The sequence below is a fragment of the Fringilla coelebs genome (assembly GCF_963513975.1).
Source record: "Fringilla coelebs genome assembly, chromosome: 7".
Taxonomy (NCBI): domain Eukaryota; kingdom Metazoa; phylum Chordata; class Aves; order Passeriformes; family Fringillidae; genus Fringilla; species Fringilla coelebs.
Window position 1 is genome coordinate 5,901,767 of NC_140035.1, and position 16,556 is coordinate 5,918,322.

Consider the following 16,556-nt stretch of genomic DNA (forward strand, 5'->3'; position numbering starts at 1 on the left):
GAGAAGAAAGCATGTGTGTCCTATGGTAGCAGTGTAAAATAAATAAATGATGTGCATTTCTACTTTGCTTAAGAGAGTTTTCATATGAGTGAACAGACTTACTTTAAAAAAGAGGCACAAAAAAGGGTGGTCACCACCATTCCTACAGTTTGATCCAGGCACAGGGATCAAGGAGTATCCAGAGTTGAAGGGCAGAAAGGGCACAAGCAGCTCACTTGCATATTCTGTGCTACTTTTTGTGCAAAATGTGTCCCCTCTTTAAAAGCAACATCATTTCACACATGCAGATTTGCCACTTCCATCTCTGGAATTACTAGATTACAACCTCTTTGTGAAAATTAAGCATTATAAATTTAAACATGTTAAAATTCAGTGAGATACTTAAAGACAGCAGGATGTGTAGAAAGGTAATCATGTTAAAGTTCAGCCTAAATTATCAAAAGCCTCCCAGGTGAGGGGGGATGTGGACTCCCTGGACAGAACAGTCAGAATTAAAACCAGCACAGTCTCTTCACTTTGGGTTGCCTACATTCACAGACCTCTGAACTACACAGCACTTTACACACTTACCAATGTAAATTTAGCTGTAACAGACTCAGAATGCAGGAATATTACCAAGCACTTCAAAGACTGCACTATCTTTTCCTTCCAAATACTCATATTAATAGTATGAACATCCTCCTCAAGGCTTAGAAAACATATAATTTCACTTGGAACAAGACAAGGATTTCTTAGTTAGGTCACCTCTTGGGGGAGAAAAATATGAAATCTTATCAATGCATTTCTTAAAGTAATACCTGAGTGAGAGTTTTCCATTTTCAGTATCTTCAAGTTGGAACCTTATAATCAAAATACAGAAAGATTTCAGTAGACTTAACCTTCTGAACAGCTGGAAAGGTGCTCCCTTTCCAAACACACATTTTAATAAAAGAAGAAATAGATGGGAAGACTAGGCAAATAAAAAATGGGAGAGACATCCTTGGGGGATAAAAGAGCTTTGAGCAGTATGTATAAACACATCACAGATGGTACCTGTCTCCAACTAGGATTCAACATATTTTATCCCAGAATGCTGCTGGAGAGACCACGGGACAAAATCTTCTTTCACATATGTCATTGGGCCCAGGTCCAAATTCTCTTTGGAAGTAACCAGAAGAATAACAACTGTGATGGATGGTAATATTCCATTAGACTTGCTTGTTTGACTCCTGAATGATCCCTTTAAGGACACTCAAGAGGTGAAGAAAGAAAAATTACTGTGCTTTTGATGGTAGCAATTAGACACTATATTTGCTTATACATAGAGAATTAACTTCTTCATCTTCTCCTCATCAGTGAAAAACTGGTACAGTAAAAGATGAGATAGTGATAAATAAAAGCATTCTGCCAGTTCTGATTGCCAAAAGAAAAAAACAAAAAAATATGTAATTCCTTATTTATTCAAAGAACAAAAATTAGTCAGCTAGTAAATGAGACACACTGAATATTACTGGATGAGGAGGGATAACAGGGAAGGCTTTCCCTGTTCCATTTGCATGTCACTGTGCTGACAGTAGATGGGATTTTCACTTCCCAAGCACTACTGTACATCTGCACTACTGCTTTGAAATTACAGTAATAGTTTATAACTAGTACAATTGTTCTGCACAGCTGGGTTTTTCCAGCTGACTATATGAATTTTTCTTTTAAAGATTAGAAGTGTAAATACAAGGAAGAGGAATCCCAGGGTTTGTGGGTTTTTTTAAATTGAGGAGAGGGCTCGCAACTTTCAAGCTGAACTGAACTTTGAGCATGGGAAAAATCTGTAGCACCACTCTGGATATGCAGCACCACTCTGGTCATGAGATATGTAAATGCTCAAGGAATTCAGAGGCACTCCTCTAGTCCTCCTGAGAAATTCACAATTCTGACTAAGAATAAAGTGTGAATGAAGTCAGTTCAAGCCCTCTGCTCACCAACCTTGCCTCACAGTGGCTGCAAGGAACACAGGAGTGCTCAGAAGGATGAAGAAAGTCAATAAATGCTACACACCTTTTATCATCAGCCCTTTTCTAACTCTGAAAGTCCACACTTGTGTGGAACAAGAGAGAGGGGCTGTGCTGGGAGAGCACAGGAGTGCCAGATGTCTGGGAGAGGTGAATCAGCCACTGTGCATGGACTGAATAAAGATTAAAACAGGTCTGGTTTTCTATAACCTAAGAGTCTGTGAGGGATGCTGGGACACACACTGGGCACCCAAGAAACTCTTGCTTCTTCTCTGTAAGTAAAAAATCTAATGTGTTGTTGTTATTATCCACATCTCTGCTCAAAAACCCATTCTGCAAGAGCACCACATTGAGTAAATAAAACAGCCTATGATGAATTATTCATTGTGAATCTGTAACTACTTATTATTCTTCTAAAGGAAATATAACTCACTTCCAAAGTCCAAAACCCTTCTGTCTGCTCAAAAGTTGTGACAATATTATTTTTGCTTTCTCCTTCAAATCACAAGAAAGATTGTGTATCAACCTGAAGCAGAGGCTAAAGCCATATCCGGAATGGTGTGTGACAACCTGTTTTATATTCTAAACTAAGACTACACTACAGATAAGTGCATTCAGCTACCAAGGGGGCTGGGTTTCCTGATATATGACAGAGGAAGAAAAGTCAACTCCAAGCATAATTTAGTTCCTTCATCCTTTGTAACTCTCCCAACGAAGTGAACAACAGAACTGGCAGCAATTCATCCCAGGAGGCTGTGGCTCCTGGCAGTTCCTCAGGGCTTCCTTTGGTGCCCAGCAGCACCTCCCTGTGTGAGCATGGATACAAGGAGGGCATCAGCAAGCCAAAGGCTGCCAATGACTCCACATTATCTACTTCTTTCTTCCTGTTTCTCCTCCTCAGATCCACCCAAGCCAGCGTTTCAGAGTGACCCTGCACACGCACCCTCCTTGGGCCGGTGTGTCCCCGGTTCCACGACGATCTGGGCACAGTAGACCACCCGGGTTTGGATCCCACCTCCACAGAGCCCTGCCTGCTTCTGCTGGTGAGGGTCCTGCTGGTCAAGGAGCAGAGACACTTGGCAAGCTTTCCATTCAGAGGTCCTCCAGGCAAACCTTTGGGAATAGAAACAGAATAAGTAAAATGAGTTTTTGAAAGACTACAGGTAAGGGAGAGGTACTTTATTAGATGACAAAATACAATTGGTTTAATCTTTATAGCAGCACTTTCCAAGGAATGTTTGGAAACATTTTGAGTGTTAAATTTACATAGGTTAAGTGTGTGCTATTTGTCTGGAGCACTTGTGTAAAACTTTTGACAGAGCACCAATCTCCAAAGCGTTCTGAAGCACTAAATCATCCTGACAGCACCTTTGAGCACAGTGTAAAAAATGAGTGAAGATTAAGAGGTTTGATTAAGTGTGAACAGTAGTTTTCAAACATGTGTCTCAAAGCACTAAACCACCCCTCTCTGCCAAGAGCTGAACACCTTGCTCTGAAATGCCTCTAACAGCTGAAATCCTGCATTTGTCAATGGAGCTCCAAGCACTTGCAGCTTTTCCACAGGGGCACCTTTCTAAGTGCCCAAGGTCCTGCCAGCTCCTTCAAGGGATTGGCTAAAGCATCTCAGTTCATTCCATTTTCCACAAGTTGTGATACACAGCAAGCTCAGTACAGAAAAGACTTTCATTCTATGTTCCACTCACACCTAAAGAGCATTAAAGGTTTTCAAGGAATTACAACATATTGGGACACAGGTAGGTGAATGCTGTACAGACAACAGTTGTTGGTGTGTACCAGCTTAAATGCCAGGAAGAACTTATTAAAAGCACAGGGAAAACAGTGCTGTCTATCCAAGGAAAGCAGAATTTATTTCCCCATCATGACTGAAAATGTAGAGCATACTTGTAACACAACTGTTTCCACAGGCAGAGTTCACTTTGATTCACAGGTCACAGACTGAGGGGAGTAAATAAATAAGAGCCCAAAGTCTTCTCAAGCTTCCCAAACACAAATCTTAGGCAGTACTGTTTTTATAACCAATCTGTTCACACTTGTGCCGCTTTATGCCTCCACTCCTCTAAATTTCCTAGTTCATTTTTACCACAGAATCTTTGGGTTTTGTGTAATGTAAACTATGTAAAATAATTTCCTTCCTTTATTCTCAAGACAAATACTGTCTCCTTTTACAGCAGATCCACAGTTGTTAAAACTACATATGTTCCTTAACTGCTGACTGATCACTGTAAACTCAAACACAGTGGGGTGTCTCTGCACAAAAAACCTTGCACATCATAATTCTGTTTTTTCTCCACAGTATGTGCTCCTGACAGCTATGGCAAGCAAACCTGCATCTCAAAACTATATGAAAAATAAACACACTAGTTGGAGTACACATTCCTCTTAACTTACTTGGTGAATGATTTCTTTTTTTGTGAATGATTTTTTTTTAAGCGTCAAGTTTTGTAATGCCAATTACTTGCATTTACAGGTACTGTTCAGATGAGCTGTCATGCTCTCTTAAATAACTCACAGCATCTTGTGCAAATCTGGATACACTCACAGGATTCATTACCCCCAAAGAAAATAATAAAGAGCACACTTTTCACATGACAAGTATCAAATAGCTAACTCCCAATATATAAAGCACAGTCATGAATTCCTCTTCTCCTTAGCTCCTTTCGGGAATTCCTAATCCCATTTCTTGGGCCTGCAGTGTTAAATGCAACCATAAAGGCAATGAAAAGTGCTCTTCCTCAAACACCAGGTGAAGGGGATTCCTCCTCCACATCCCTTCAGAACTCTGTGCTTTTCAGGTCTACTTTTGAAATTAAAATCTTATATATAGCACACACTCATCTCTCCACAGCCATGGAAATAGTTGTTTTAAGGAAGTACTTCTTGAAACAAAAATTGACAAAGGTAAAACTCATTATCAATATCTGGCTTAGGAAGTCAGCTGTGAACTCTAGATCCTAAAGACTCATTTCCAGAGGTGTGAGCATCTGCTTCTCCTATTCAGTGTGAGCTGCGGGAATTAACACCTATGAAAATTAGGCCATCGGTGATTAAAATTATGCAAAATAACTAAATCTGAGCTCAGAGAGATAATTAAACTTCATCAGCTCCTGAATTAAAAAGAAAAAAAAAAATCCTTTCTATATTCTCCCAGAGTAACTTGTGTGAGCATGTGCAAGGACAGCCCTCCAGAGTGCCGCTGGCACCAGCTCCAAGCCTCAGGCCTGTCTGCTCCTACCTGCACATGTCCTCAGCTGTGCAGTGCTCCAAAAAACAAATCCTGACCTCCAGGCATAAAAAGGGACACATTTTCATAGCCATTAACAAGCCCACCAGGAGGTCAAAAGGCTGAAGGGCATTGCCTAAGTATAACTCCAGAGCCTTCTAGCACACTTCACTGCACTTCCTCTCCAGTCTTTACTACTTCACACTAATGCTTTATCTTTAATTTGGACATAATAAACCTCATTTGCTAAGTAATACCATCACACCTGTATCTCAGCAATAAGCCTTTTTTAAAGAATCAAGTCTTAAAACATTCCCATTTTCCATCATTTAACTTCTGAAAAGCTTTTAATTTCCAACAAAGCAAAGAGAGTTTCTGCTATATCCCTGTCTCGTAACGTAGCAACCACAACCAAAATGAATGATATGAAGACATAATCATAATTCTGGAAAATCTATCTATTCCCAGAGAACAAGAAAGCAACACATCAAGGATAAAAAAGATATAATACATTGTTTTAAAACTCATGACTCAGTGACAGTTATGAAACAAACAAGGGCTCAATATCTTTCCGATTTATAGCAACCTCTCGGTCTCTTTAGTCTATAGGACTTATGCTCTTAGTGTTTACACAAGTTTTATACCTGTATATACCCATTCACTTTAATTGAACTATCCCAAATTTATATCACAATAAAAGAAAGTAGAATCACCTCCTATGTGTTTAAGCTTTTTAAGCACTTAATCCTTTCAGAACAAATAACCAAAGGTAAAACAAAGCACAAAGCTCTGGAGTCTTATATGCAGTTAAAGTGTTTTATTTTCTTGCATTTAGACTATTGATTATAGATGTTATTGTAAACTTCAGTCATAAAATTAAAAGCCCTTCCCATTTAACAGCAAATTTACACCTGTGCCATCTACCTGTGATGGGACCTTTAACTTGTAGCTTTGCCATGGGCATAGAGGTTATATTTAACTGAGCAGTTCTGAGGCTTAAAGTATTTTTGTCATCTCTGGATCCTTTTAGGAGACTGGAATATAACTTCACCCATGTCTCTGTAGAGTACAGCTCTGCAACCTCTTAAGCTGCTGCTTTTTTATGTCAGTGGATGAAGCCCTCACTATGTACCTTCATGCAATCATGGGGTGCTCTCTGCCCCTGCATTAAAAAACAGCCTCCAGAAAATCATAAAAATCACAGATTGGTTTGATCTGGAAAGGACCTTGAAGATCATCTCATTCCAACCCCCTGTCAAGGGCACAAACACCTTTCACTATCCCAGGTTGCTCCAACCCCCATCCAACCTGGCCTTGGACACTTCCAGGGTTGGAGCAGCCACAACTTTGCTGGGTGAGCTGTGCAAGCAACTTACCACCCTCACAATGAAGAATTTCTTCCTAATATTCTTCTAAATATAATATTAATTTCTTCCCAATTCCATTCCTTCTGGTCTACGTCCTACCCCATTTTCTTTGCTGTGGCTGAAGTATGTTTTGGAAAATTCTTGCCCTAAAACTAAAGCTAAAGGAAAGACTACTTGTTTCCAAATCAACCTAAAAATAAGAGAAGATTTTTAGGAACTTGGAAAGTAAACAGGAGTCTCACCTTAAAGGATTTAAAAACTAATCTGATTAGGGAAACAGAAAAAAAGAAGGAGTGGTTTGTGTTGAGACCAGACAAATGAAGAAGAGCCTCTTTTATTTCTGCTACTGAAGCTCCTTAAATTCATCATGTTTGTTTAACAGGTAGAAAGAAAAGATCATTGTTTGGTAAGCCTCAGCAAACTACAGATGGAATGGCATATATTTAAGGGGGGGAAAAGCATAATCTTTCTAGGTATTACCCTACAAATAGAATGTGGTCAAATAAGGAGAATAGGAGCATCTAAAGTTTCTTGTATTATTTCACAAGGATTAACACTACATCTCTCTATGTCTGGAAAGCTACTGATTTCCAATCTGAGTTATTTCCAGTAGCTCAGTCACCAATTCCCAAGAACCAACACCAAATCACCAGGCTGCAAACTGAAATATGGACCAATAGCACCCTTTACCAGCTGCTGAAACCTAAATAACTTTTTTTTTTTTTTACTTCTGTTCATTAATACAAAATCCTGGTCCCCACAGCCTCACACAGCACATACTGCAATATTATGGATTTTCATTCTCGCTTGTTTCTTTATACTGAGTGAATCAATCAAAGTCTAGTAACCAGGCACTGCTGTAAAATTCTTCTGCACAGTGTGAGAAGGTCATAGCCTACCACCTGCATTTTGAGATATTACATCCCTAGAAATAACTATTAACTAAATACCAGAGTTGTACTTTTTAATATTTTCAGCTAAGTGGCTCTATTAACCTGCAAGTTTAATGTTATTTTTCTGAGCTAGCAAGTTAGAGTTCATCCTCACTCATGCAGGTACTGCCCCGGAGGTGTTGCCTCAAGGTAGGGAGGCATAATGGGATGGGGAAGGTTTCAGAGCTCACAGGCTCATGAAAACCTGGGCATAGCAGCAATGCACTGAAACAACAGATTTGCCTTCTACAGAGAGAAAGGCACAAGAATTATCAGTGGTTTGCAGGTTCTCACCTTTTGTACTCTCCTGGCTCTACACAACCGTCTGCCCTTCAATACAGTGCAATGTCAAAAAGGGGAAGTGAGTAACCAGGGACAGACCCACGTCTGTTCACTCCCTGATTAATTCCAGGCATCCTCCCCCCATCAGGTATCACCTGCACCCACGCTCCTGTACAAAATCAGCAAGACAATGTGTTAATCTATTGTCTTTGAAATTGATGTGCACTTGGGCAGGAGCAAAAATCACTCTGTAAGAGCCTTTCCTTAGGATGTAATCAAGCAACAGAATATTTTTTTATACTTCCTCTCTTCTGCTAGCAGGGTGCATAAAAATGATCAGCGTTTGATTTTGAATGAGCCCAGTGATACAGAGACACTTTTACAGGTGATGCCTTCCTAAGAAATGTATCTTGCAAAAGCTTTGTAGAAGGTTTTGGCAGTATCTGGCAAAAGCCCCAGAAACTCATGACCTGAGCACTGAACATTCTCCTATTAAACACACTCATTCACAGACAGGGAGATTTTTCTGCATGCATATAAAATTCTATCAATCCCAAAGCATTTTACAGTCAATCTCAGAACATGTCCCACGAAAAATCAAGCAGTATTTTATTTTATTTTATTTTATTTGCAAAGCACACTATCAAGCTCCTCTGTTAGCCTGGCCAAGCATAATGGCATGGGCTTGCAGACCATAAAGGTGAGATCCTCTCCTTCACACCACAAACCAAGCAAGCTCTCAGGGACTGCAAAGTTTCCCATTTCAAGAAGCATGCAGAGGGAAGCTGAGTAAAGTCCAATCTATTACCTCTCAGCAGTTCCCATCTTCCTCAAGCAAGACTGGGATTTTATTATGGGGAGATGAAGATGAATCATTAAATCTTATGGAAAAATTAAAATTTCAAAGCCAATAAAAGCTCAGCCATGGAGACCTGCCCAGTCTCTGCACAGCTGATGAAATTCTGTGAAACAGCAATCAGCACAAAAGCCATTTAGTTAGAGAACAAGAGCGACTGCTCTCAGTTTTTAAAATATGATAAATGTAAACTACATATGAAATATAGTTGGTGTAATTCAAATTTATTTCTACATATAACTGTAATTATTGTAATAGGAATAATGAAAATAGCAATAATTAAAGAGTATTAGACCAATAATCACAGCTAACAATGACCAAATCGATGATCTCTCCGACACAGAGAAAGCAGCACTTGCACCCCTCTCCATGCACAAACCCAGCAGGAAGGACCTGCAGGGGCTTCTCTACCTCCAAAACCTGGGGGAGAAGCAGCTCTGGCCATACCTGGGGCAGGGCTGCAGCGGTGCCTTCCCTCCTCCACTGCAGGCTTCCCTCTCCTCCAGCTCCGGGCAGGGCTTCCCGGTGCCCACGGGCACGCTCCGCACGCGGCGGCTCCGGCTGCGCAGCCCCGCGGCCAGGCTGCCCCAGCCGCAGCTGCGCCGGCAGGGGCTCCACGGGGACCACTCGGACATGGTGCAGTCCTTGGGGATGACACAGGACCTGGAGGTCACGGCGGTCACGGGGTCTTGCAGGCAGAGGCTGTGGTAAAAACACAGTACAACAGCTGAGGAGGTGCTGCTTAATGAACTTCTTTTTCAAGCCAAACTCCTGAAGAAGAAATCCATGGTCATTCCATCAGAAGATCTCCACCAAAACCAGTGCAACGGGCATAAAAGAAGTTCTAATGCAGAGCACATAACACATTTCCAATGAGTTCTGGGTGCAAACTTGCATGCTGAGTACTTTGTAAATATTGTATCTCATTTATCTCGAGTTAAAACAGATGCACAAGGCATTATATTTGCTCCTGTGTAGCTAGAATTCCACAGTTCATGCTGGATGGAAAACAAAATCCAAGCCCAAGAGAAATATTGCCACAGGTAACCATTCCAACATCCTACACACAGGACTTGATGCTCTCCATCCATCCATCCATCCATCCATCCATCCATCCATCCATCCATCCATCCATCCATCCATCCATCCATCCATCCGCACATCCTGCTGAGCAACTTTGCTCTTTCACAAAATAATTAATCCCACACTAATAAGAAAGGTCTCAGTTCCATGAGGCTGTTATCAAACATGTGCTGTCAAACAATGTCAGAGAGTTTTCCAACCTGTCAAACAACCAGAGACTCAGGAATGCTGCAAGTGGAGCTGGATTTTGGGACTCAACTGCAGCTGACACCAGGACATGATGTCATTCATTCTGTAACACTTCAATGGCGCCCTAGGCCAAACACAATGGGAAACCAAATTCTAAGGGCTACCAACTGATGAGATTTGGTATCAAGATACAAAGTCCCAGAATAACAATCTGAAGAGTCCCAAAGCTACAACACATTTTACTTCTGTACAGTGTTATACGGACAGTGTAAATTGGCCTCAGAAATTAAGACCACGCTTGATGAACTCAGTGTGAACTCTAATTTTTCTTCTCCAGCCTCCAGCTGCTTGTGGTCAAAGCTTTTGCCAGCTGTAAGGAGCAAACACAGGTACTCTTGAAAGGTGTGAAATCCAGAGCTGCTGCCAGGGAAGCAGCCATTACCTCTCCTGCTATTCCTTACAGCACAGTTTGGCCAACCTACAGCTCTCTAAAGAAAACAGACTGGGGCAATCATGTCAGGATTGCTGGGCAGCCTCATGGGGAGAGCAGAGAAGATAAAGGGCACTCACTCCCTTTTCCAGTCTAGAAATTGGTCCCCTTTTCACATAGGTCAACAGGAATATTCCCATTGAAACACATCAAGTTTGACTAGACCCTCAATCACCAGCAAAATAGAGCATTTAGTAGCTTCTATTTGAACTTCAAAGTAAACAAAAAAAAACTGGAACAACTTTTTGTCTTGATTTCTTCACCCAGAATAAAACTCAGTAATCTCACAGGTGCTGTGAGGATGAATTTACTGAGGCTTATTTAAACAACTTCAACAAGTACAAACAGCCTGTGATGTAACCCCTTCAAAATGAAACTATTCTTGCTTACAATTGAAAAACATGTCTCATTTCTCTACTACAAGTGAAATTGAACTGATTACAAAGCTGTATCTGGTGCAAAACGTCACTTCTATCAAAACAAGGTTCTGGAAAGTAATAATCATTATATAAGCATCTACTAACCCAGGGGTTTTGAGTGATTTTTTGGAACATTAAGTTAGGTGCAGTAACGTGAATGGTCACTTTATTTCCTTTTTAATATTTTTTCAACAGGGGAGCCACCCATGCTAAAACATTAACAAGGAAGAATAATTCCTGATTTTCAGTAGATAAAACAGTAGCACATAAAAGAAACTGCCCTAATAGATGGTACCAGAAAACTGAAGTTTATCTAAGAACACAGAATGGTGGGGGGAGGGAAGGTACCTGATCTTACTTCTCAAAGCAATCAAAAGTCCCCATTCAGACATAGTGTGAATAGCAAAATTCACTTTTGGGGTTGCACCACTGCCAAAGAGATTTTAGTCTGCCTGATCTTTATAAAAACACCAACTAAAATGTAGCCTTTCAAAATCTGGGTTGGAGTCTTGGTTCAAATGATCTTTGCCAGTCCCAGTTCTTAGCCAGACAATACCACCCCTAATGGATTCTCCAAACCTGCGCCAACCCTCTGGCTGGAAAAGCCATCTCTGCCCAGAAATCCCCCTTGCACTGGCAAAAGCCTTTGCCAGGAGCTGAATAGCTGCTCCTTTCCCTGAAAATCTTCCCCACTGCTCCTGCTATAAAAGGCAAGATGCTAACTTTGTTGACCTCAAGGTGAATGAGACATGGAGCTGGCAATTTCCACTCTGTTCAAGTAGGCTTTTGAGGGAGAATTACAAGCAACTGCTGAACAGAAAGAAAATTAATTAACTTGTACCTACTCACTCAGAGCCTCCAAGTCAAATTAATTGTGACACTGAGCAACACAAAGACAAATGTAAAAACACTCTTTTGCATGAAATTCAGACACAGCCTTTCATGTCGCAGATGTATTTAGGACGATCTAATACAGATAAAGCCCAGACCTGCGAGACACTCGCTGATCTGAGGCTGCAAACCAGACACAGATTTGTGCTGCTGTGGCTGTGTCCAAACCAGCAGGGACAGGAACGAGGTCTTGGGGACAGGAGGTACTCTACCAGCCCTGGTTTTAAACTGATTTTCAACATATTCATGTCTTAGGTTAGATCTTCTACTTGTCGATCTACTGGGGTCAATCTGGTAACGGAGATACAGTAGAGTACTTACACAAGTGATGCTTTTTTGTGTGTTCCATGCTTGGATTGACACTGTAAAACCCCAGGAATTGTTTCCCAGCCCACGCTGCAGTGTCTGCGGCGTAGGATGGATCCATTAGTGAGCAGCCAGCAGCAGCACAGAGCGCAGCTCGCTCAAGTGGCACAGTGCCCTCTGAGCCTCTTGTGTGCTGAAGGGCAATAAACCACTTATTAAAGAAACACAAAACACTAGGAAGGAAACCTACTCACGTCTGTTTCACACTCCCAGAGTCCTGGAGCTGAGCAGCAGAGGAGGAGGGAAAGCAGCCCAGGGTACCACCCTGACTTTGCAGCTCCACATCCCCGTGGCTGTGTCACTTCAGGCTGCCCACAGAGCAGCACCACTGTTCTTCTCCATCTCCAGCCACACACACACCCCCATGAGACACAGGAACTGTGCAGCCCTGAGCTGAACCACACCACCTTCCTGCTCTGGACAAAAAGCAACTCACCAAAAATAGCACATTTTCCAACAGCTCAGTGCGTGTGCTACATGCCCTGCAGTCACAGAGGCATCACATCCACCACATGGGAATGAGCGGGAACAGGCCCATCAGCTGGAAAAGGCAGCAACACCACCCTGGAGCTGTGCACAGTAAATCAGGTTGGGCACAGCACAGGAGTCACCCTGCTTCCCTTCCCAGCTGTACCAAGGCATTCAGAAGCACAGGTGAATGCATTTCCTTGTGTTACAGGATGAGACAGGCAGTTATTGTTAAACCTTTCACACTGAAAGGATCATCTGCAAAGTAACTGGGCACACTAAGAAGCTGTCACTATGGCCATGCTGCTGGCACAGAGGCAGCACCAGAGGACAGGGTACCACATCCACAGCCAGACTCTCCCCCAGCAGCTCAGAAAAGCTCCTGGGAAGTCTCAAGCCTCACCAGGGAACTCATGTTCAAGTCCACATGCTGCAGAGCAAGATAATCCTGAAGTGAGCTAAGTTAACAACCCATTTCCATTTTTTCTCTTCTTCAGCACTGTCTCCTATTCTGTAATTAAAGACCCAGCCCTACAGGCTGCTGGAATTCACAATACCTGCTCTTTGCACTCGGTCAATAACATTAACATCTCATAATGGACAGTCTTGCCAGCATCAAGACACTTATTTCCCTTAAAAATTGCCAATCAGTGTTAACAGGCACACTTCTGAGAATTCCTAATACACTTCTGAGAATTCCTAATGTATTTTTAGGGTCTTCAAGTGCTGCCAGGGCTGTTATGGATAACATACATTCAATCTGTGCAGCAGAGGTTTCTTTGGCAGAAGAAACATCAGTCCCTTCTGCACCAGGTTTGTGAAGATGGGGAATATTTGCCTGCCAAAAAACTGACTTAAGGGAAAGGGAACTGAGAGACCCATAATCCAAACAAACATCAGTAAAGATGTCAAAGTTTTGGTGCTTCCAGAACTTAATGCAAGAGATCCTCTGTTTCAATTAAAAATAAATGCTGGCTTCCATTTGCTCTACCTTGGCAGACTCTGAGATCTTGGGGCTACAGAGGCAGCTGCCTCCCAGCATAGTTTGGGAACAGGAGAAAAAACACAGTTATTATTGGACACCACTTCTAAAATCACTGAACCCCAGAATCATTAGGGTTGGAACAGATCACTGAGTCCCACTATCAAGCCAGCACTGCCAAGTCCACCACTAAACCCTATCCCCAAGTGCCACATCCACACACCTTTTGAACCATCCCCTGAGCAGCCTATTACAATGCCTGGCCATTAAATTGTTACTCATGGAAATGAAAAAAGTTATCACTGCTCCTTTGTTTCTTGTGCTTTTAAATAAAAGCAAAAGACGTAAGAGACTAAACTTTTGAAAAGAATATTCTACTTCTCCATCAGCTCAGGGATTTGTTTTCAAGCCTGAGCACTGAGGCTTGATTCCTACATCTGCCAGGAGGAAAGTGAACATAGAATTCCTCTCCCAGATCAGAATCACAACCATCAAATAGCATTTTACAGCACAGCATTTTCACCTCTGGACTGCAGAATTTTGTATTCATCCAGAGAACAGAAGAATGTCAACACTGAAACTGCAAATATTTTTTCCTAAAAGCGTACAACAGCAAAGTGGTTAAGCACAGTCCACCAGGAAATGGATAATGGAAATTTAAATTACAGAGGCAAACAAAAGAGTTGAATGCTGCTCCACCTCCACTTTGACAGATGGGTTGTCCCTTGACTGAGTTTGACCTGAATTTTCACTTACAAAGTAAAGTAAACAGAAACCCAAATCCAACTCTATTATATCACTGTTGTCATCTTACACATAGAATGGAGAGTTTAAGAAATATGTACATAAAAGACGCCTAATCCAAATAATAATAATAAAAAAACGCTTTATAACTGTTTGCTCCTGACTTTAGCTTCTCCCTATGCTTAGTTGAGCACACACATCAGGTTAGAAAGACAGGTTAAATTTATTTAGAATTTCAATGTCTAAGTACGCACATTTTTTTTACCAAGCTGCAATTTCGTATCTAACCTAAACAACCTTTCATTTAAAAAAAAAAAAGAAAGCACTCAAGTGCCTTTGTCTCATTATTCTGCAGATTTTTACAACTGTGACAAGACAGGAAAGCAAAAATAGCAGCAATTTTTCACATTCATTTTTTGCATCTTTTTCAGACATTTTTTATTTTTTTAATGCATGGTAGTGGTTGTGTTTGAATCTGCTATTCGATGTAAGGCTTAAGGCAAAACTATATTTTTCTGAACTAAAATGAAACCTGAATTCTATCTGGATAGTATGAAAAAAATTCCAACTTTTTAAATACAGAAAGTCTTTAAAAGGTTCAAACCAGATCCATACCATCATTCTATTTTGATGTTACTCCTTTTATTTTCATGAATATCATGTTTCCACACCAAAATCGCTTCTGAGCAAAAGCAGACCCGTCTTGAAGCCTACTGATGTTTGGCTGTTCAATTGTTGTCATTTCAGGTGTTTTCATAAAGGTCTGTCCCTCCCTTTCCTCTTCCTTTGTCCCTTTTCCTTCTCTTTTGAGAAATGCAGAACCTCCGGACTGAAAAGATATTTCATCAAAAACATGCCCAGCTCTGTTTCCCTGACACGGCATGTCCAGCCTTCCACACGCTTCTGCTCCTCTCCAAGTAATTCCTATTTACAGCCCTGCAATCAGACACCAGGAAATTAAACAACCTTGGTGATAAATTGGGCATCTTTGCCATTTCATTATAAATTAGGAGGCAGGATGAGGACGTGGCCCCTCTCCTCTGGTGGCCCTTGGTGGTGGTTAGCTGACCACTGCTGTTATCTGCAAGAACTGGGCAGTGGTGGAAGGCAAAGCCCTGGCAGACCAGCAGCTCGGAGCCCACTGTTAAAGCACATCTTGGGATATTCCTGTCCTTTGCCTCAGTTTTCCAGAAGTTTAATTTACAGTGGTGCTTACTCAGCAATGTTAGTAAAAATGGGAAAAACATCAGCCAGAAAAATGCAGGAGCACAAATAAGGCACTTCTTTCCTGGTTTACAGCAGACACTTGGCTGCCTGCCAGTCCCCACTATGGGGTTATGCAAATGCATTTACTCCTCTTTATCAGTAGCCAAAATACCACCGGTGCTGTAAAGCAACATCTGTAAGATCGGGCCACTCTTCAAAAGAATGGCAGCAAATCTGCTGCACAACAAAACGAGGAGGACACCACCAGGGGATGCTTAAAGGGAGTCACTGTCAGGAGTATTTGATACCTGTGACACTCCAGCCCTAGAACTAAACACAGACTGGATTTTGGGCTGGATTTCTAGCTCTGAATTTTAGGTCCAAAAGGAGAAAGGAAAAGTGTGTGAGTGTCTGGATGCTGTAACATGACATGACCTTTTCTCCTCTACTCAATCAATGGGCTTTGCTCTTGCATTTAGAGTAAGAGTAAAGGATGGGTCAGGCCCAGCTCTGCAGTAAATCTGAGACACAAGCTCAGCAGAAAAAGACTGCCAGGAGGTGGCTAATGGAGCTGTACACTCCCAAAAAGGGGGCAAGATCAGCAAAAAACTCAGAAAGGAACAAGGAAAAAGACAGCTCGATCAGGGATAGTCACTAAAACTCAAACTCTGCACTGTCATCCAGAAATTCAGCGTATAACACAGAAAACATTTATAGAAAGTTTCCATTTCCATTATTAGAGCAAATATAGCAGTGAGTGTGTGAGGGCAGAGCAAGTGAAATTTAAACAAAATCAGGATTGCCCTCCCAGAGCCTCTGATAAGAAATGAGATACAAGAGGCAGGAGAAAGCTAACAAGTGTTAACAGACATAAAGCTGCTGCTGGTCACACTGTGGAATAAATCACAAGTGACTCCATTAAAGTCAAGCAGCTACATGAGCATAAAATCTGTATATTTAGAATCAGCATATAATAAGAGACGAGTAATAAAGTCAGGATGTTAGAAACTGCTGGAACATTTCACAAAGCCTGACTTTTTTCCAACAGATAAAAA

General features: G+C 41.5%; 1 protein-coding gene across 1 annotated transcript in view; it reads right to left on the minus strand.

The window, feature by feature from the left end:
- Nucleotides 1-16,556, minus strand: part of THSD7B (thrombospondin type 1 domain containing 7B) — a gene marked incomplete at its 3' end in the record, with an annotated part of 240,130 nt that overhangs the window by 172,382 nt on the left and 51,192 nt on the right. Inside the window, exons 3-4 of the mRNA XM_084209346.1 lie at nucleotides 9,111-9,365; nucleotides 2,929-3,098 (exon numbers count right to left, since the gene is read on the minus strand). Coding sequence (XP_084065472.1) covers nucleotides 2,929-3,098; nucleotides 9,111-9,365 — 425 coding nt within the window. The remainder of the gene's footprint in view (nucleotides 1-2,928; nucleotides 3,099-9,110; nucleotides 9,366-16,556) is intronic.